General features: G+C 34.9%; 5 protein-coding genes across 8 annotated transcripts; 1 reads left to right on the forward strand and 4 right to left on the reverse strand.

Moving 5' to 3' along the window:
- Nucleotides 1-277: 277 nt before the first annotated feature.
- ERV1 (Erv1/Alr family protein) lies at nucleotides 278-2,445 on the reverse strand. Of its 4 annotated transcripts, none has more exons than XM_089058859.1 (7): nucleotides 2,346-2,445; nucleotides 1,896-2,269; nucleotides 1,526-1,603; nucleotides 1,364-1,411; nucleotides 1,036-1,100; nucleotides 588-665; nucleotides 278-507 (listed from the first exon to the last, which is right to left on the reverse strand). In XM_089058859.1, exons 2-7 carry the CDS (start codon nucleotides 2,082-2,084, stop codon nucleotides 387-389), a joined length of 579 nt encoding a protein of 192 aa, XP_088914985.1. In that variant the 5' UTR covers nucleotides 2,085-2,269; nucleotides 2,346-2,445; the 3' UTR covers nucleotides 278-386. The 4 variants fall into 4 exon arrangements, with proteins under 4 accessions (XP_088914985.1, XP_047950772.1, XP_047950771.1 ...); XM_048094815.2 differs by having other exon boundaries at nucleotides 1,896-2,262; nucleotides 2,346-2,443; XM_048094814.2 differs by having other exon boundaries at nucleotides 1,896-2,086; nucleotides 2,346-2,437.
- Nucleotides 2,446-6,686: 4,241 nt separating this feature from the next.
- Nucleotides 6,687-8,712, forward strand: LOC125192688 (uncharacterized). Its single transcript, XM_048090316.2, has 2 exons — nucleotides 6,687-6,909; nucleotides 7,506-8,712. The coding sequence occupies exon 2, from the start codon at nucleotides 7,518-7,520 to the stop codon at nucleotides 8,487-8,489; it is 972 nt and encodes a 323-aa protein (XP_047946273.2). The 5' UTR covers nucleotides 6,687-6,909; nucleotides 7,506-7,517; the 3' UTR covers nucleotides 8,490-8,712.
- On the reverse strand, nucleotides 8,676-10,092 carry LOC125192689 (uncharacterized). Its single transcript, XM_048090317.2, has 4 exons — nucleotides 9,645-10,092; nucleotides 9,331-9,559; nucleotides 9,131-9,255; nucleotides 8,676-9,050 (listed from the first exon to the last, which is right to left on the reverse strand). Exons 1-4 carry the CDS (start codon nucleotides 9,969-9,971, stop codon nucleotides 8,964-8,966), a joined length of 768 nt encoding a protein of 255 aa, XP_047946274.2. The 5' UTR covers nucleotides 9,972-10,092; the 3' UTR covers nucleotides 8,676-8,963.
- A 1,676-nt stretch (nucleotides 10,093-11,768) lies between these two features.
- Nucleotides 11,769-14,090, reverse strand: LOC125192606 (leucine-rich repeat protein 1-like). The gene is made up of 7 exons (XM_048090234.2): nucleotides 13,868-14,090; nucleotides 13,633-13,765; nucleotides 13,484-13,555; nucleotides 12,787-12,930; nucleotides 12,641-12,712; nucleotides 12,488-12,559; nucleotides 11,769-12,006 (listed from the first exon to the last, which is right to left on the reverse strand). Exons 1-7 carry the CDS (start codon nucleotides 13,938-13,940, stop codon nucleotides 11,940-11,942), a joined length of 633 nt encoding a protein of 210 aa, XP_047946191.1. The 5' UTR covers nucleotides 13,941-14,090; the 3' UTR covers nucleotides 11,769-11,939.
- Nucleotides 14,091-14,755: 665 nt separating this feature from the next.
- On the reverse strand, nucleotides 14,756-18,097 carry LOC125219139 (myosin-2 heavy chain-like protein). Its single transcript, XM_048121021.2, has 5 exons — nucleotides 17,795-18,097; nucleotides 17,218-17,373; nucleotides 16,960-17,132; nucleotides 15,072-16,869; nucleotides 14,756-14,990 (listed from the first exon to the last, which is right to left on the reverse strand). The coding sequence occupies exons 1-5, from the start codon at nucleotides 17,879-17,881 to the stop codon at nucleotides 14,922-14,924; spliced, it is 2,283 nt and encodes a 760-aa protein (XP_047976978.2). The 5' UTR covers nucleotides 17,882-18,097; the 3' UTR covers nucleotides 14,756-14,921.
- Nucleotides 18,098-20,204: the final 2,107 nt, after the last annotated feature.

Genomic DNA, 20,204 nt, shown 5'->3' on the forward strand with positions numbered 1-20,204 from the left:
TCACTCACGTTTTATTATAAAACCAATATAAAAAAATTGGTCTCACATTACACTAACTTTTTCAACTAACTTTTTTTTACATTTCTTAAAACTCATGCCCGGTCAAAGTGTAACTCTTAATCAGGGACGAATGGAGTATCTTTTATGTATTTTTTTTTTTCATGTACTTTTAAGATGTTGATGACTTCCAAATTTACTTTTGATTATGTTTGCTATGTCCCCTTAGATCGATTTATGTAGAAAAGGATTGATAATTTTGCATTTCTTTGATCGACAATAAACAATAATAATATCAATGAATAGCTTGCACCAACAATAGTGACACAGTTACTCTTCATTGATTTAAGGCTACAAAATTCAGTAGCAATATTTATCACACTCAATCTTCATTTTGCTCCATTGCTGAAATCCATGATGATCCCTTGCAGGTCACATGCGCGCTGCTCGCATTCTAGCTTCCCCCACCGAGCATCAACTCGTTCACATGGAAACACAACCTTGCCTAGGCTGCACCGGAGTCAAGAACTTTGTTCACAAAACTATGCCAAAGGTCACAAAAGGCAAGATGGGATACATAGATGGCTTACCTTCTATTAACAACGTTATGCGCATAGCATAACCATTGGGAGAACTCATCATGCGATCCAGCCATTACAGGGTTCGTTCTGCATAAGATGTATAGAAACATTATTTCTAATATCCGTATTTGGAGCGCGATTAGTCAAAACAGAAACTCATCTGCTAGAAACAGAAGACACTAGCAAGAGTTGAATTGCTTGTAATTACAATTTGCAGAATATGTCTATCTGGCATAAACTTAGAGACAGCAAAGCCGCGTACACAACTACTATATGTTTTAGCAGCGTAGAAAATGGAGATCGTGACAGAGGTGAGTGGTTTAGGAGATACGATGCAATGGCTAATTTCCCATGTAGGTAGCAAATGTCGCTAAACATATGCCAAAACTCAAAAATTTTCCCTTGGTCTACATAATACAATATGTCAAAATGAGAGAGAAAGAGAGCAAGTATGCACCTTATAACTTCTTTAAAGTGATCTGCACATTCCTTACAAGGATACATGCGAGATAATATCTCCATCTGCATAAGAAAAGGAGAGCAACATGATCTACGGGGAAGTAGTGAATGGATTCATATCACTCTTGAAACATCTCAAAATGAGATATCGAATTAAGAACACAACAAGTTTTAAGCTCTGAAAAAATATGTTCAAGACAACAATATTGCTTGACATTTCATCAAAGGGACAAAGCTTATTGACGAATCAACACAGTTGAAAATAAACAAGGCACAAACGAACATAGGCTCTACACCAATCCTTGCTAAGACTTGAAAAAACATACCAGTTCTTTGACATCTTTCTTCTGTTGCCTGGTCGGCTTATCCGGGTACTGAAAAACGTAAGGGATAAATCAAGTAATAGACAACAAAGGTGCAGCCTTCCCCAAGAAATGCTGAAAAGGGAAACCTTGTTCAACAACAGAAATTGAAAGGGTGGAAAGAACCTGAGCTGCTAGAGTGTGGAGAAACGTCCATGTAGCTCTTCCAAGTTCTTCTTTAGTTGTTGGGCCTGATGCTTTTCCCTGTTCAAAAGCATACAAAAAATCATTCTTGTTCAATCCAATCAGCATACAAGAAAAGTAACAACACACACAGGTGGAATTCATCATGTTCTTGTAAAAAAAACATGGATTATGGTAATCTATCGAGATTCGTGACTCTACACCATAACTTATAGTTGCTGCAAAAAGGTCCCATTTACACCAAACAAAACAAAATGAATTTCATTCAGTACTTTCACCGAACAGATGGACTGCAATGCGAAGTTCGAAACTAGTTGAACGAAGATGCTTGGAAATAGTGAAAAGGCGAGACCTTGATGAGAATTTCGGCGGGTTGGCGAGTGTGATTTGGCGTGGACAGCGTTAAAAGAGGGGTCTTGTTTCTGGGTTGCGAGGATGAAGGATCATCTGTGCGCGGGAAGAAGCGAGAGAGATTCGTCTGAATGCACTCCGAAACTCTGTCTATTCCTTTTAACAGAAGTTGTACCGGATTTTCCGACATAGCTATCGAATGGAATGCACAGCGTTAAAGATTGCAAATTTTCTATTAATCATACTCCATATCCCATTCTTGCAGTTAAAATGAGCTCCAACTATACTCCAAAACTCATCCCAAATTGTAATTTTTTTGCGTTTTTGAGCAGGAACACCCCATCTCTGGTGTAAAACTGTAGCAAACGCTAATTGCTTTTTGAATTTCAGAAAATTACAATAAAATCCATCTTGCTTTGTGTATTTTCGGATTGAGCAAGAAAATGTGTACCTGATTTATGGAAAACTTGTTGTCTGCAAAACTGGAGAAAGAAGATAGAGAAGCAGAATGGGGGAGAAGACCGAATGCAGAGAAACGAACGCGATTTAGTTTAGAATTTCTTTTAATAGTTTAATTTATATTTAAATCAGTTAAATACGGCGCTTTAGATTATTTAATTAAATTTGGAAAATTATTTACACAGTCTGGTGGGGTTAATGTGTAATTAAAATTAATATGTAGGTAAGATTGAAAAATTACTAAAAAGTAGGTGAATATGGAATATTCTTTTGAATTTGGATTTGGTGTAAATGGTTGGAGTAGAATTACTGTTTGATGTGACCAAACTGGAAAAATGGGTTTGGGTTTGGGTTTGGGTTTGGATTTAGGGTTAGGGCTTAGGGTTTGGTGCAAATGGTTTGGGATGTCCCAAACCATTTACACCAAACTCAAACTCATTCTTGAGTATACGTCACATCAAAAAGTAGTTTTACTCCAACCAATTACACCATATTTAAGTTTACACCATTTTTTAGTATTTTGTCTAACAAAATTTTGGAGTAAACATCATATTTGGTGTTATTCAATTGAAAAACCCAAAAATGGATTTGAGTTTGGTGTATAATTAGAGAAATTATCTACACTAAAAATGAGTTTTGGTGTATTATTGGAGATGGTCTTAGAGCATCTCCAACCATTCCACTAAACTCAAACCCATTTTAGTGTAAATTTTACACTAAATATTGATTTTGCTCCAACCATTTACATTAAATTCAAACCCCAAAAGAATATTTCTCACCCACTAACATTTTATACTTTCCAATCATACCTATATGTTTTATCTAAATTACACACTAACCTAATGACACTTATCAATAACTTAAATTAAATTAAATAATATAATAAGATTTATTAATTAATATAAACTTGAATACAATAAAAATACTAGTACTACAAAAGTTATCAAAAGGTATAAATAGGTTAACTAAAATTCAAAATTAAACTTTATTTAAAGATACCACTAGTATATACATTAGGTATCGTTTTAATTATTAATGTTTAACCGTTGTTTGTTATAGTACTTGATAACGTATATAGTTTGATATTATGCATTAGGCATAATATTAGCTTAAAATTAAATATTTTTTGGTCAATTTTTTAAACTAAAATAAATCAATTCTTAATATAAAATTTAAAAGCTATCAAATTATGTAGAAATTTAATAAAGCATAACTAATCAATATTAATAGGCATAATATTTCTATTTGTTAATTTAGAAAAAAAAAACGTGTGTAGCTTTTTAACTAATAAATAACATGTGTATATACTAATATGGGCCAGCCCACTAATTAATTATCAACTAAATATTAATAGAATAAAATTAGGTTTTTTTTCTATCTTCTTCTTCAGCCGCTGGAACAGTGCCGGTAAGTTTTTGTTTCTGTGTATTTTTACTTCTCTCCCTTCCCCTCTTTCTTCCTTGTTCTTTCTTATGTTAGATAAATATAAAATGATTTGGACTTGAATGTAATAAAACAAAATCTGAAAAGTTTTTTAGTATACTTTTAGTGCAAACCTAAAGATAGGTATTTTTTCTTCAAAAACCTATGGCCATGTTTGGTTGGCGGAAAATTAAAGTTGGCAAGGAAAATAATTCCTGAGAAAATGAATCCCGCGGAAAATTAAAGTTGGCAAGGAAAATAATTCCTGAGAAAATGAATCCCGGGAATATGATTCCTAATAACTTTACTTTCCTATGTTTGGACAATATCAAAATTTTGAATTTATATTTAATTTAAACACCAAACTAAAAATATACTTATCATTTTTTTTATTTATAAAATAAACAATATTGTAAAATTTTTAATAAATTTTTAATTATAAATAATAATAATAAATATATTATTATATTTATTATTACGATGAATAGTTTAAATATGGATTATCCATCATAATATATGCTAATATAATTATAATTATAATTACATGAGTATTATACTCATTTATTACAATAATAAATATAATAATTATTATACTATAATTATGTAGTAATATTTACAGATATTGTAATTGAATTAATTTTATAAATTAAAATTACAGTATGACTTTATTGATTAATTATTAAGTTATAAAATATAATAATTATTTATTATATAATTTATAGTATATGATTATATTTTAATTATTATTAATTACTATTATGAATTATTATAAAATATAATTATAATTATGATTAATTTAATTATAGTTATTTATTATAGTGAAATTAAGTATGATTTATAATTTTAAATTATTGTAATTAATAATAATAATAATAATAATAATAATAATACTCTTATATTGCATAAATATGTAAGAATCCTAAAATTGGGAAAAAGAATACCTAAGAAAAGTTAGGATTCAGAATCCTGGAAAGTTGTACTGACTTTCCTTGTTTTCGGATTCTGATTACTTTTCCAGTTTGATTAAAAACCGAAACAAACACAGGAATTTAAAATTTAAGGAATCAGATTACTTTCCCACACAGAATCCTGGCAACCAAATGTGGCCATAATGGGATTGGTTTTGCAGTATTGTTGGAGGTATTATTCTACTACATTTTAAGTTTGACAGTACTGTTGGAGATGGTCTTAGCAGTAGTATTTGAGGTTTTGGTCTTTTAGATTCAAACTAAAATTCAATGGGAATTTAGATATCCCAATCAAGAATCTTCGTTTAGTACATTTTTATTTAATTTAAATACATTATTTTATGGAGTAATTAAATAATCTCATTCTGAAATCATTTTATCATTTCTACTTTCGTTCTCTCTTTTCTAATTCTCTCTCCCCAATGAATTTCGACAAGAGTTGTCTCCTTTTCGCTTCAATTTCGGAAAACATAACTTTTGAAACGACACATGTGTTTACTTCAAATTTGGTAAGATCATATAAATAAAAATAGAAAATGATTAAGCATATTTAGTGGAGATCCACCTCGTTAGACAGAGAAAATTTTCTTAAATAATAAAGTTTTTAATTTTAAGGGATAAAACTAAAATGAAAATAGTTTCATGTCATCATCAGATATTTTTAAAGCTAAAATAATTTAAATTCAAAATATATTTATATATTATAGATATACTAAAATTGTATTATAATTATAAACTAACAAATATAAAACCTTGTAGAACAATTATAATTTCTAATGGTATTTGGTATTCTTAGATTTACGGATTTTAGGTATTTAATTTTTAGTTATTTATATATTCTTATTCAAGTTTGAATTTTCATAGTTCAGATCAATGACAATTCAAATTTTCATAAAATTTTGAGTACAGAATTTAGTAAAACATCATATATGAAATCTTAATGTTCACCTATATGAGCGGGTACAAGTGCCAACACCCGGACATCATTCTTGAAGTTGTTGTTGATCAACGACTTTGAATCCGATATGCTTTATTAGGCGTGGTTTGGTCGAAATAGGACTGACTTTATTATATGTGTTTTAGCTTAAATAAAAACACAGTTCGAAGCTGATTTTCATTAGATTAATGTGAATGCCCTAAGAGTTCTAAAAAAAAGTACTTTGTTGGTCCACTTTTTTTAGACACGATTTACTATCAATAATTTTAATATAAAATTTATAAAGTATGTGATATAAAAAATGTTGAATTAATATTGAAATTAAATAAATAAAAGAAAAAGAGAAAAAATAAAAAATATGAAAATTGGTGAATAGTGTTACTAGAAATGAAAAAAGAATTATACTCCATCAAATTGTATTAATATAATTCATAATATTTGTTTGATAAATCACAGAGTTAATATTGACATTGTACAATAATTTGTTAGTTTTTTATAGATAGTATGCATTTGTACTGTTTTTCTATATACTTTGAGATTTTTGTATGAAAGTGTTGTGTGTGCAATATCATGTCTATGTGTGCGCGCACATATAATCTGTTTATATTTGCAATCAGTGTTGTGCATGTAACGTATGTGGGAGGTGTCAAATTACACAACTACTTTAAGTAATATTTATTTTGACTTATATAATTGAGAGAATTGTAATCAGGATTCAATTTCAAATCCGTATAATATCAAATTATAGATTTTAAATTAAAGAGATTAATTTCCAATTCACACCCAAATTCCATGGATATAATTGATACTAAAATGTATTTTATGTAGTTGCTCCTAATGATTTTGAGGAAAAAAGAAAGATGAAAAGCATAGGAAAATAATTGGTTAATTAAATTCATTGTAGTAGTATCATGAAAATATGTTAGTACCAAAACTTTAGCGCCACTGAGTTGAAAATTTTCGATTTTTAGACTTTGTAGCTAAATGTCATAACCCAAACACGGCCTTAAATTCCACGAAAGAAGAGCAGTAGTACACGATTCTGTTAGGAGTGGCGAAGCCTACATTAGTTGTACCGTGTTTGGCTTGCTCTGTCCCTAAACTTTGATATTTACCAACAGAAATTGAGCTCGACTTCGGCCGCCGAGCAAACACCCAAAATCGGAACAATCAATCAACAATTCGAGCACAATTCAACCCCATCGACGACCTCTGCTCTGCCAAATCAGGTTCAATTTCTCATTCCCGTCGATAATTCAATCCGATTTCTGGGGTTTTTCCGTCCGTCGTCGAAATGTGAACTGGATTGGGGTTCTGATTCGAGAATCGTTATTTGTTTGTAATTTGCTGACATCCTGAGCTTTTCTTTCTAGTTCAATTTGATTGGGTTCGGAATTTGATAATTTGTTTTTGTCTGTTATATCTTTATGTCAATGAGTTGGGATTGAATTGCTGATCTCACTTTTGTCTTGTTTTCATTTAATTTGATTAAAGTTTATGTTAATGTTAATGTTGTAGAATAATTTGCCAATCAAAAAGATGGGGTTTTGGTGGGGAAATTTGAGAATCTGTAACTATTATTCGTAAAGCAGGGAAAAAAATTTGATCTTGATTTGATAGCTTTACATGACTTTGATTGAGCTGATCCATATGTCGGTTGATTATATTAGCATTTTAAAACTGTGGAAATTGATCATATTGGTTCGTTTTCTGGTATGATTTTTTTCGTGTGAGATGCAATGTCTGGAAAATGGGGGTTTTTTGGCTATGATTTTGCTACTGTTTTGTTGTGTGATAGTGATGGCGATCTGTTGTTTCTGTACAGTTTGAACTGAAAATGGTGGCGAGTTTTACTCGTGTGGACACGCTCGAGCTGAAAGATGTTATCTATCAGAAGATTGGACACGAAAGAGCGGATAAGTACTTTGATCAGCTGAAGAGATTTTTAAGTTTGAAGCTTAGCAAAGTCGAGTTTAACAGGAGCTGCGTGCAGACGATTGGGAGGGAGAACGTTTGTCTTCACAACAGGCTTATCCGATCCATTGCCCAAAACGCGTGTCAAGCTAGGATCCCACCTCAGAAAGCTCGAAAAATTGAAGGAATGAGTGTCAAGGTTGCAAATGGTTACCAGAGGAACAGTCTGCAATCGTTGTATGGTGATGCTTTCCCCCACTCGCCTCGCAAATGTAGATCTCCTGTCAGCAGAGATCGCAAGTTGAGGGATCGCCCAAGCCCTCTGGGCCCGCTGGGTAGGAGCCCTAGTCTCACGTGTGAAGAGACAGTCACGAGGACTCAAGAACAGCAGAGTGGAACAGAGTTGCAATCCCTCTGCAGCAGACCTCCAGTCAATGTCGTTTCAGTGGAAGACGGGGAGGAGGTTGAGCAATGTGCTGAAAGCCCCGATGGTGGGAGGTGGTGGAGCAATGTCACTGCTCCTTTTGGCGTCTCAGTTGGTCCGCGTGAGGCTGCTGGTTGTAGCTATAAGGACGGTGAGGCTTGTGAAAATCGGGGGGAGTTGCCTGATACTGTGTCTTTAAGGAGACGTTTGCAGAAGAGGCTGGCATCGGAGGGAGTCGGGATCTCTCTGGAATGTGCAGACGTGATAAACAACAGCTTGAATGTATTCTTGAAGCGAATAATCGAGCCATGTGTGTCGATTGCTTCAAACAAGGCAGCTATGTCTGGTAGATCTAAGAATGTGAGTAGTGTGCTGGATTTCCGGGTTGCGATGGAATCAAGCCCTCGTCTGCTCGGGCCGGATTGGCCCGTCCAGCTCGAGAAGATCTGCCACCACGCCTCCAAGGAGTAAAAACTCCAGTTTTGAAAATGGTAGTTGCAGAGAAGAGTGAGGTTTGATGAGGATGCAAAGCTAAAGTATGTTTGTTACTGGCTTCATATACAGATAGGTTCTAACAGCATTGATCATTAGTCACTAGAGTTTGTAGTATATAATTTTTTTGGAGTTGTTGCTTGTAATTTGTATATATATTTTTTATAATGAAAAAAGCCTCCATTTGTGCTGTTGTTATTCATTCAAGATTTAGAACCAATTTCACCATTACAAATTTATATCCCAAAAAAAAGTAGTTACATTACTAAATACAACAAATCATAAATACAACTACCTACAATTACAAGTCTACAATCATAAATAAAAAAAATACCCTCCACAATTGGAATTTTAGATCACTTTTGTCATTATCACGATCACGTGTGGTTTGCATGCTATTGCACAAGACTTAAAATCATTGGTTGTCGCTATCGGCCATGTGTGATTTGCAGGCTATTGTACGCCGCCGGCTTTGTTTAGGCTTGCCATGTAAGTCATGTAAATAGTCCATAGGTAGGAGAAGGAGTTGACCACCAATGGCTACCATATATAGATGAAAAACTAGGTCAATTTCAGTTTATAAGCTATGGAAAATGAAGATGATGAATCAAATCACCAACCTGTAAATGAACAGGGATGAATTTGAAGGTGACGAAGTCGCAAACCGGCCAATACATTACCCCATTCATCATCGTAGGAACCAAATCTCGTCTCAATCTAGCAACAATCTCCCCAGCATTTTCACCTGCAAAAAATCCCCAATTTTGAAATTTCCCACTCAATTTTGAAATTTCTCAGGTGAAATTGAATCTGAAATTACCTTGAAGAGCAGCGTTCACAGAGAAGAAGACAACAGTCATGGCAGGTCCGTACACAGCCTGCCCCAAACCGATCTTCTTCAGCGTCGATAACACATCGCGCTTCGGGAAAACCGCCGACATCAGATTGTACCAGTAATGCAGCGACGGCCCCAATATCACCATGCCGTAACCTCCCATGCGCAGAGTTCTCACCAATTCATACCGTTGCTCGATTCCCCCCACAATCGTCTGCGCGCGATTTTGAGATTTGAATTTTGAAATTACAGTTTTCAGAAGGTGTAATTGAGCGATCGGGTGAGAATTAGGGCGTTACCTGGGAGGTGATATCGGCGGCGGTGTAGATGAGGGCGGCGGTGGCGCTTTTGGTGGCGATCGGGCGTGATTTGATCGATTGGAGGTACCAGCGGACCAGGCGGAGTTGCTGGAGGGAAGACGGTGCAGTTGGAGGCTCCGAGTGGTTAGGTTTCCGGTGATGGTGTTGGAAGCGGGGGAAGCGTGCGGGGCGGCGATGGAGCCAGCTGGCGGCGTTGAGCGGCGGCGGCGATGGATGATCGGTGATTGTGTGGTTTAGTGTAGTTTTGGATGAGTGGTGTGAGCATTGAAGTCTGAGGATGGTGATTTTGGATAATGAGGCGGCCATTGACGCCGGCGAAGGAGCAATGGCAAAGAACGGGAAACGTGTTGGAACGGAGAAGAAGGAAGGCGTGTGATGTGCACGCTCCGGTCTCAAATTTACAATAACTCAAACAACAATCATAAGAGAGTATTTATACAAGTCAGGGAAATAGCAGTTGATCTGATTTGAATTTTAATTATATTTTCAAAATAAAAATTAATGACAAATAATATGCTAGAGACAAGAGAATATGTATTACTCCCTTCGCCTCAATATAATAGATGCATTTTTTTTTAAAATGTCTCATCGTAATATCACATTTTTATATATAGAAATATCACACTCTTTTTTTTATTTCCTTATTTCCTTCATAATTTATTCTCTACCTTCACAGAACACCACTTTATAAAATTTTATGCTGAATTAGAAATATTTTACTTGGAACGAAGGAAGTATTAATGACGAAAGAAGTATTAATCATATTTTCATGTTGTTGCTTAGATGGAAATTCTAGTTAATCCAACTATTCAATAAGTATTTGTTAGTATTCAGTCTATAAATAGTAGTGGTGGTCTCATTTATGAAAGATACACATTTCAGTTTATAATTGGTAAAATATAGTTAAAAAAGCGTTAATGTGATTACGTAGGATATATTAAATTAATTAATATTAATAGTGAAATCAAAATGAAAAATTAAGATTAGTTTTTCGTGGGAGTGCTTTTATTTTTTATTTTTTTGTCTCTACAAAAGAAAAGAATAGTTTCCTATAATAATATATTCACTCCATCCATTTGTTCATTTTTAATTTGACGTAGATTTTAAAAAATATTATTTTCTCCGTCCCAAGAAAAAATATTACACGTGGGATGGTACTGGATTTTAGGAGGTTTTGTTTTGTATGTTAAATGGAGAGTAAAATATAATTTTATATTCATGTGATAGAAAACATTTTTTAAAAAAGAGAAATGTGACATTTTTTGTAGGACAAATTAAAAAGAAAACTGTGACATTTTTTGTGGGATGGGGAAAGTATAAAATATAGACGTTGGGAAAAGTTAGTGAATTTTCTTTTAAAAATATGGATAATATTTTGTAGAGGGAGATTTGGAGAGGGTATACTATTACAAATTTGTTAAATTAATTTAATTTTCATATGGTGCGACGCGTGGATGAAATAACTCCCGTGAGACAACGGTGTACGGAGCCAGAACCCACACTCTTATGCCACGTGTACCAAACTAACACGTAAGTTAGTTAATTAGAAAGCGGAAGCCCATATTTTGACCTGAGTATTCAAATTTGACACGTTAAATGATAGAGTTGTTATTTCATTAACAAAACATAAAAATGATTAATAAAGGGGTGTCTGATTTTAGTCAAATGTAAGAATTTAATTTCACTTTCAACTGCGCATATTTACTTATATTAAAATAACTAAAACTATAGGGCCACCTACGATTCCATTTTTGTAGAATTGTAATCACCGGTTCTTGAACCGGCTCCTTGAATAATTGCAGGTTTTGGGTTTACTACTAATTTATTATGAATGTATTCTCTTTGGTTACAAATTTGATACTCTCTGTGTATAGCCAAATTTATTAAAGTTTGTATAACAATGTGCGACTGAACACTCAAAATATTTTTTATGTAAATCGAGAGAAATTTTTTTTATTAGGGTGTTTTTTAAATTTCATGTTTGATTTTTTTGGGAATACAATTTTCTTATGATCAAAATTTGATGAATATGACCTTTGAACAAAATTCACACAAAAAACCGATAATTTGTCTGAGGTTTTTATGTTGATTGCATTTTGCAAATTTACAACCAGCACTCTGTTAATCTATTTCATGATGAATAAATCATAACTTATAGAAATGTTACAATAGGCAATACATGTGTAGCAGCAACATTATCTTAAAAAAACATCCACTTTTTTTCCTCCTATAATCATCCTTGGTTTAGACAAACTTATGTTTGAGCCTCTACCTTTAGCATCCGAAGTCATAAGGCGCCAATCCTTTCAACTCGGGGCCGTTGAGTCTGTTGTTAGCAAAGCTGCAAATTTCATAAATTTCACTTAGAAATAACTTCGAATGCAGATGTAACAGAATCAATTCAATCCATTTCTATCAATTAGACGCATTGGATTAATCATGTGTTCTAGAAAGCAGAGTTCATTGCACCTTCTATTAGATGAACACATGTAACGAGATGTGCAACAAGAACCGGATCATGACATATTACAATTCATGTTAGGACAATCGAGAAAATGGTATCAACAACAACAATTATTTTCGTTCCTACTATATGATTGCATCAACAGGATCCAAATGGTAGATTATGATTCAAAATCAGTTTGATTAGCCTGTTTTTTAGTATTATCAATGGCAAGAATTGGATTCATTAAATGTTCGTTCTAAATTAATCATACGACAAGGAAGTATGCGTATCAAATCATGAGCACTACCCTTCATACGGAAGGGATCAACAAGAATCCTACTAGTTATCAACAAAAAAGAAATGGTGAATCTAGTACCTTTCCATTGGAAAACTTCCAAAAGGGCCATCAACCGGGATTGTTCCGCAAATATCATTATTCGAGATATCACTGCAAACAGTCAAGAAGCAAACATAAGGCAAATACCCAAGTCATTTCTCATCATCAAAGGGCACGAGAAGGTGTACTCACAAAACTTTAAGGTCAGACAGAGTGGTGAGTTCCCGCGGTATTGATCCTGTAAGCTTGTTATCATTCAGCCGTCTGCGAATTCACAAGAAAATCAAACAACTACACTCTTTAATCTACACTACAATCTACACTTAAGGTATACTCACAAGAATCGGAGAGACTTCAAGTCAGCAAAGGACTTTGGTATCTCCCCTTCAAATTTATTCCCATAGAGGTCCATGCTTATGAGATTTCCCAAATTTCCCAACTCCTTGGGGATTTCCCCTACTATGTTGTTTTTGTACAGTTCACTGCAATTAGTGTCAAAATTTCTCCCTTTATCATGGTATCAACACACAATCAATAACAACTAAACAATCTTCGATGTTTTCAAGAAAATCATTAAAAGTAGGATCTTGAGTACAAACAAGAATATCATTATAATTTGATGAAGAGTAAAGGCCAAAACTGGTCCTGAACATATGCCCATTTTATGATTTTGGTCTTAAACTTTATCTTTTGAATTTTTTGGTCCTGTACATTTCAAATCGGATCACAATTGGTCCTACACTATCAATTTCGTCAATTTTTAAACGGTTTTAACCCGATTTTGATGGTTTTAACAGTCCCATGCGGGTTAAAACCGTTTAAAAATCGGGTTAAAACCGTTTAAAAATTGACGAAATTGTTAGTGTAGGACTAATTGTGATCCGATTTGAAATGTACAGGACAAAAAAATTCAAAAGATAAAGTTCAGGACCAAAATCATAAAATGGACATATGTTCAGGTCCAATTTTGGCCTTAACTATTTGATGAATGAAAGTATAATTGAACAGAGTAATTAAAAGGGTTGAGATTATTACAGATATTTCAGGTGCTTGAGTTGACCTAGCTCAGGTCCCAAACTCCCAGAAATCTTGGAATTTCCCAAGTCCCTACAATCAAGAAACTAGATTCATCACAAACCGTTAATCATAGGATAAGAATGGAGCTTGAAAACAGAAGATCTTACAAGCGGACAACGTGGTTGTCGGAATCGCAGGTGACATGAAACCAGGTGCAAGGATTGACAAGAGTTGGATCCCAGCTTTGAAGAACGTTTGTGGGGTCAGAAAGCCTGCTTCTCAAAGCATAAAGCGCGTTTCCTGGGAAATTTAACTGAATTAGGAAAGCCCATCAAGAAAAGCAACGACTTTTGTTGATGAATTCAATCGAAAGAATTGGAATTGGGGAGGGAGTTGGATTACCTTCAGAGTTGGTGGAGAGCGCGGGAGAGAGGGAGAGGAGGATGAGAGAGAGGAAACAGTGAAAAGCAGCCATGAGAGAGAGAGAGATCAGAAGGTGGGAATGGAAAAAGGAGAGGAAGAGTGGAGTTGCAGGGGCAAGGGAGCCAATGTCGGTTGGTTGAAAGGTTCAAAATTTGAGATATTGGGAATTTCCATTTCTATGAGACGATTGGGTTGGATGGGAGGCGAGGACGAGGAAGGAGTGGAGTGGAGTGGGGTCCCACATTGAAGTTGGATACTGACGCCGATTCCACTTTCGTCATTGGTCTCACCTCTACAGCAAGTCACTCATGGTGGGCCCCCCTTCTCATCCAGATTAGATTATAAAGTTAACTACTCTCATTCATGTATATCATTAATTAAATGAGTTCAATAATAATGGTTCACTTTTATCTTGTGAATTGATTCGAACTTGATGACTCGAACACGTGATATTTTGGACAAAGAAGAGGCGTCTTACTAAATGTGCGTTTCATTGTCTATTTTGTCTACTTCAAATAACAAAGTCTTTCCGGAGGTGATCTCTTTCTTAGACCATAATTGATTCTATGAAATGTTGTTATATATATACGCTGAATATAAAATAATGTATAAAAGATACTAATAAAATTAAAATAATGCTAGAATGAGATAAATTTTAAAAATGATCATATTTGTTGAAAGACAGAGTACTTGATGTTTGGAACTTGGAATATACTTGTGTAGTTCCTTTGAGTACTGTATGTTCAACCCTATTATTGTACCATTATTCTGACGACATATTCGACCTTTTTTGTGATGTATGAAATGCAAACCACTACGGTGAAATTAAACAATAGTATTGCCACAAGATTCAAGTAATTAGCCCCCTTCACAAATGATCAATTACATTGCACAGAAAACACAATGGGGATGGTCTTAAGCCTCTCACCTCCAAAGAGAGGGTAGAAAAGAATTTCAATATTGACACCCATATAAAGAATTTGGAGTACATAATAACTTGATGCTTGCCTATGAGAATTAGCAACCAATGAGTCTAGCACAAAGTTGAGGAAGACTGCACCTCAATATTCTTCTCCTCTTCTTCAGCTTCAAGCCAAGCAGCCTTAACATGTGGATAAAAGAGCCAAATTAGTAAATCAGTAAGAGAAAACTACAAACCAATGATAAATGGAGATTTAACTACCTTGTCTCTTTGAAGCCTCGAGACATGAGGGCGCATAGAGTTTCCTAGGCTCATGCCTCCCCATGCTGCTTGCAGCTCTCGCTCCCTAGCTTCGCGACGAGTCACTGAATGTCTGATGCTGCTATCCCCTTGTTGCTGCTGCTCAGCAGCCATTTTTGCCATTTCCAGCTTTGACTTGTGCTTCACTAGAACTTGGTCCAAACTGCTTTCCATTTCTCTACCAGCGTCCTTGCGCTTCGGTTTCATTTGCATGCTTTCATCTGCACAAAATTCTAGTTTCTCCTTTTCCAGTCTTGACACATGCTTTACTAGAACTTTGTCTAGGCTCTCATAATTTGAGCCGTTTTCTTGGCTTTTTCTTTGGAGCTTTTGAACTCTAACTGTGTTTCGTTCCTCTTTCTGCACCAAGTGATCTGATTCTGAACCAGTTTGTGCTTCTTTCCTCTTAACAGTATTTCGGTTCTCAATCATGTTAAGGTCTACATTCTCTTTGCCTTGGGAATCCTCATTGGTACCAATAGGGATATCTTCTGAACTTTTAGCATCTGATGGATGACTGCTTGTCTTTTCCATTGGCTGCAATCTGTTTCTGTTCCGAGCTTCTTGAACCTCCATTTCAAGCCTTGTCAAACGCTTCACCAAATATTTATCCAGGCTAGGAATATCTGAGGCATCTTGTTTTGCACGGGGTGCTCCTCTTGATGATCTACCATTCCTCCTTGCTTCTTCGATCTCCTTCTCAAGTTTTGATTTATGCTTCGTCAGCACACTTCCCAAGTCTGGAACCGCTGCGCCATCATCCTTGATATTCGCTTTAGACCTCAAACTTGAATCATTGGTAGAAAGAAGCTTCTCATCATCAGCCCCTTTGCTTCCATCACTAGCTTCGGTTTTTCTGGCATTTTTGGCTTCTTCGATCTCTTTCTCGAGTTTTGATTTATGCTTCGTCAGTACACTTCCCAAGTCTGGAACCGCTGTGCCATCATCCTTGATGTTCTTCACTTTAGATCTCGAACTTGAATCATTGGCAGAAAGAAGCTTCTCATCATCAGTCCCTTGACTTCCATCACTAGCTTCGTTTTTTCTGGCATTTTTGGCTTCTAATATCTCTCTTTCAAGCCTTGTCAAGCGTTTAACTAGAAACTGGCCCAGGCCAGGAATTTCTTCCTCGACAGCGCCCCTAGAACTCTTCGTTGCTCTTCCACATACAGACGACCTCCTTGAGACTTTGGGACAAGGATTCTCAGTGTTTTGAACGGCCGAGCTGATTTCTGTTTCAGCCAGTGCAGCATTTAGGCCACTAGTTGCAACTATGGTTGCAAGAGAAGCCAGCTCCTCTTCTTTTAAGCATTGAAGTCGACCAAGCATCATTTCGACAATATTAGTCATATTAAACTTATCCGACTCTGGCCTTTTTCTCAGCTTTGAACTATCCTTACAGGATCCTGCTTCCGCATCTGAACCGGCATCATCAGAATCACATTCTGAAGTGATTGCTGACAAGTCATCCAAGTCAGGGTTCTCGCTGATTTTGTGCAACAATTCCTTAAACTCATCTTTGTTGATAGAGTGGCAATTTGCAAGCTTAACGAAAGCAGCTTTAACTGCAGCAGCTACTTGATTATCAACAGAAAATGCAGTTTCAAAAGTTGCTGAGACCTTATGGGTGGTTGATCCACCTGTACCAGAATCCGGTGTACCATTCATGATCACACCAGCTACCCGTGCAGCTTCCAAAGCTTCGGCAGCAGAGAGTTCTGCTTTTGATAGCTGCTCTTCTGCTTCTTTACTTTCAATCCTTTTTTGAATAAAATGATATAATTAGAACCAAAGTTACGTACAATACATACCTAATACAAATCCATCGCAAAAGGGATATACACCATACCTGGCTGCCTTAAGTATACGACACCATGATGCTTCCACCATTGCTGCCTTTCTTGCCTCCATTGCTTTCTGTGCAGCTTCTCTTATTGCAATCTTTTCCCTCAACACCCTCGAGTAATGGGGATTTGAATCCCCTAGAGTTTCAACGAGAGTCAGATGCATACCATCTACTTCCTGTGATAAGGATTAGCCTCAAATTAAATCATCTTTATCTGTGAAAAAAACCTTGGTGGAAAATAGATAAGTCAATGCAGCATACCTGAAGCATTTTCAGTTTCCTCTTCAGGTAAGGCTCCATCTTCTTCCGTGGGAACCAATTAAGGGGAGAAGTTTTACGACGAGGAGGCTTAGATATTTGAGATGTGAGTTTGTTCAGTGCATTTGAGCTAGACCTCATCGCATCCTTTACTTTATTCTGAAACACACCGGGACACAGTTAGAGAGATGCATATGTTCTAGTCTTTACGGGCAAAAACTAATCGAATTAGCATTCCATTTGTTCATAGTTTGCAAATTAGGGGAACTAACTAGCTAAACTTGTTAAATTTCAAACAAGAACATACAAATGCATATGTTAACATTACTTCTGCCAATTCTAGTTCATGGAGTATGAATGCTACCAAATAAAGATACTCATATGTTAAACAGAGGATTTTCCACACAGTGTAACCCTTTGACTGAAATTAATGTGTGAACTGTGAAGCTAATCAAACACAATTATACAAAGATATTGCATTACATAAATCCCCACATTCAATACAGTACAATTTAAATCAAGCATGCCAAAACAAGAGAAATGAATTAACAAATTATCAATAGAATTGGGGAAATAAAACCTTTCCAAGCTTAGAAGCAGACGTGGTCGACTCCTTCGGACTGCTATCTTTCTCAACACAACCCATGTCAATGCATCCAAGATCCATTTCTTTTTCCCCCAAATCGCCAATTCAGTGATAAACCGAAATAATTTTCTCAGCGATCGGCGCTATTCAGTATCAAATTAAAAATTGGCGGCGGAAAGAAACGTAATTGCAGAGATGTTGGAAAAGGCAGAAACGATGACAGTTGCTTGGGTTTTGGAGTGAAGAATTTGAAGAACCAAAAGGGGGTTTTTTTTCTCTTTCCTAATTTTTTTGCTGTGTGGTTATGATCTGTGAAGAAGAAAGTAGCCGTTTGAATAATTTTTGCAACGGTCGAGAGGATATTATTATTATACGGAATCCGCAGAAAATAAAATTTTAAAAATGTTTAACCAACATTTTAATATAGAGAACTAAGCCAAAAATAAGTAAAATACGTATTAGGATTTGTAAACTGCGATTAATACTATTATCATAAAATATATTTTCAAATCTGTATCATTTCACTCAGTTGCGATCCACTTTCTTTCTTTTTTTTTAATATCTCAAAACTTAAAATTGTACTCTACTGTTTATCTTTCTTGATTCAAATTATTTTTCACAATCAAATAATTTCAAGGTAAAATTTTAATTTTGTATGATCACGTTAGTTATTTAATATGTAAATATTTATGCATGTTTGCTTTATCACGAGAGGTTTAAATATACTTGTAGTGTATTTTCAAACTAGTATAACGCCCGTGCGATGCACGACTTATTTTATTTTCATATAGTTACGTTAATTCACCATTTACACCAAATCTAAACTCAAGTTTATAATAAACTAGTGTTAACACCTGTGCTATGCACAGGACAAAATATAGGACAATTTTTTTTTAAATAATGAAGATATATTAACTTAAAATAAAGAATATGCAGTAAATAAGTATAAAAATATATTTACAGATAAGAACTAAACAAAATAAGTATTTGAAATATTATAAAAAACAAAAAAATATTTGTAAAATTGTACTTCTCTCAAGTCACTCTGAATGAAACATTTCATATTTTTGCAAATGATAGTATTTTATTTTAATATTTGATATGAGTGTAGTATAAAATAAAAGAAATAACAAAAGAGGAGATGTGTAGATGAAATAAAATAAGTCATACAAATAAAAGAATAAAGAAAAGCAAACTATTTGAACGAATAAATAGTTCACCAGTTTCGATTAACAAAATCAACTCAACTATAACTATGTGTACTTCTAGTATTCAAATAGATTAAAGTACCCACACTTCATATATATAATTATTAAAAAATCACATAACTATTGAAAAACAAATATTTATAATAAATAATGACAATTAATAAATAATGCTCAAAACATTCATTCATCAAAATAGAAAGATAATATCATAAACCAATAAATTATTACTCTACTAAATTATAATTTTATGATATATAAAATATAGCACTGAAATTAAACTCTATTCGATTAAAATGATTATCAAATTTACAAAATTATATACTGTCAAAATCTAAATCATAGAATCCAATATAAGCCCAAACAAAATAGCCCAAATAGCAACAAAAATCAATATTCATCAAACCCTAATAAATCACTATGGTTTTAAGCGGATTCCTTATTTCATTTCCTTCTCTCTCGCCGCCTTCCCTCATCCGCCTGCACAGCCGCGTCGCCAGCGAGCGACATCGGCGCTTCCCTACCTTCCCTCATTTCCTTTTCTCTTCCCTCTAATCGGTGGAACAGCTGAACGCCGCCGCCGGACACCATCTCAGTTCCGCCTACCCACTAAACACCAGTCTCCCGCTCGCTACCTCTCTCCCTAGCCGCCTCGCTGCCTTCCTCCCTAGCCTGCACAGTCGCGTCGCCGGCGCTTCCTCTATCTCTTTCCTCTCTTCTCACCTTTCTCTCTCATCTCTCACTCTTTTTAACACTACAGCCACTGCTGCCGCCTGCTTCCACGCCGGGGATGACAGTTGGGACTTGGAGCTGTCCCGACTGCAATAAAAAAATCAGATAATTAGTCCACTAACATGGAGATTCAATTAATGATATGAATATATATAACTGTTTATTCTTATTTGAGAAGCCATTATTGTTCAATAAAAGCTGCCTTTTTTCCATCCAATAGTTGTCATTTCTCAAAATGATCAAAAGGCTAAACAAAATAGCTTCACATTTTCCCTCCAAAAAGGATAAAATTGTCTTTTCACCAAACTGTCACTTTAGATTAGTAAGATATCATATTAAATAGTAATTTTATTTCAACCAACCAACCCCGAACTCAAACTCTAATTCTAACTTATAATCAAAGTCAAAAGAATAATTATTTTTTCATACATTAACCCAACAATTATCAATAATTTATATAAATTAAA

Source organism: Salvia hispanica, chromosome 1 (genome assembly GCF_029641045.1).
Source record: "Salvia hispanica isolate PSC_SH4W2 chromosome 1, Shi_PSC_v1, whole genome shotgun sequence".
Classification (NCBI taxonomy): domain Eukaryota; kingdom Viridiplantae; phylum Streptophyta; class Magnoliopsida; order Lamiales; family Lamiaceae; genus Salvia; species Salvia hispanica.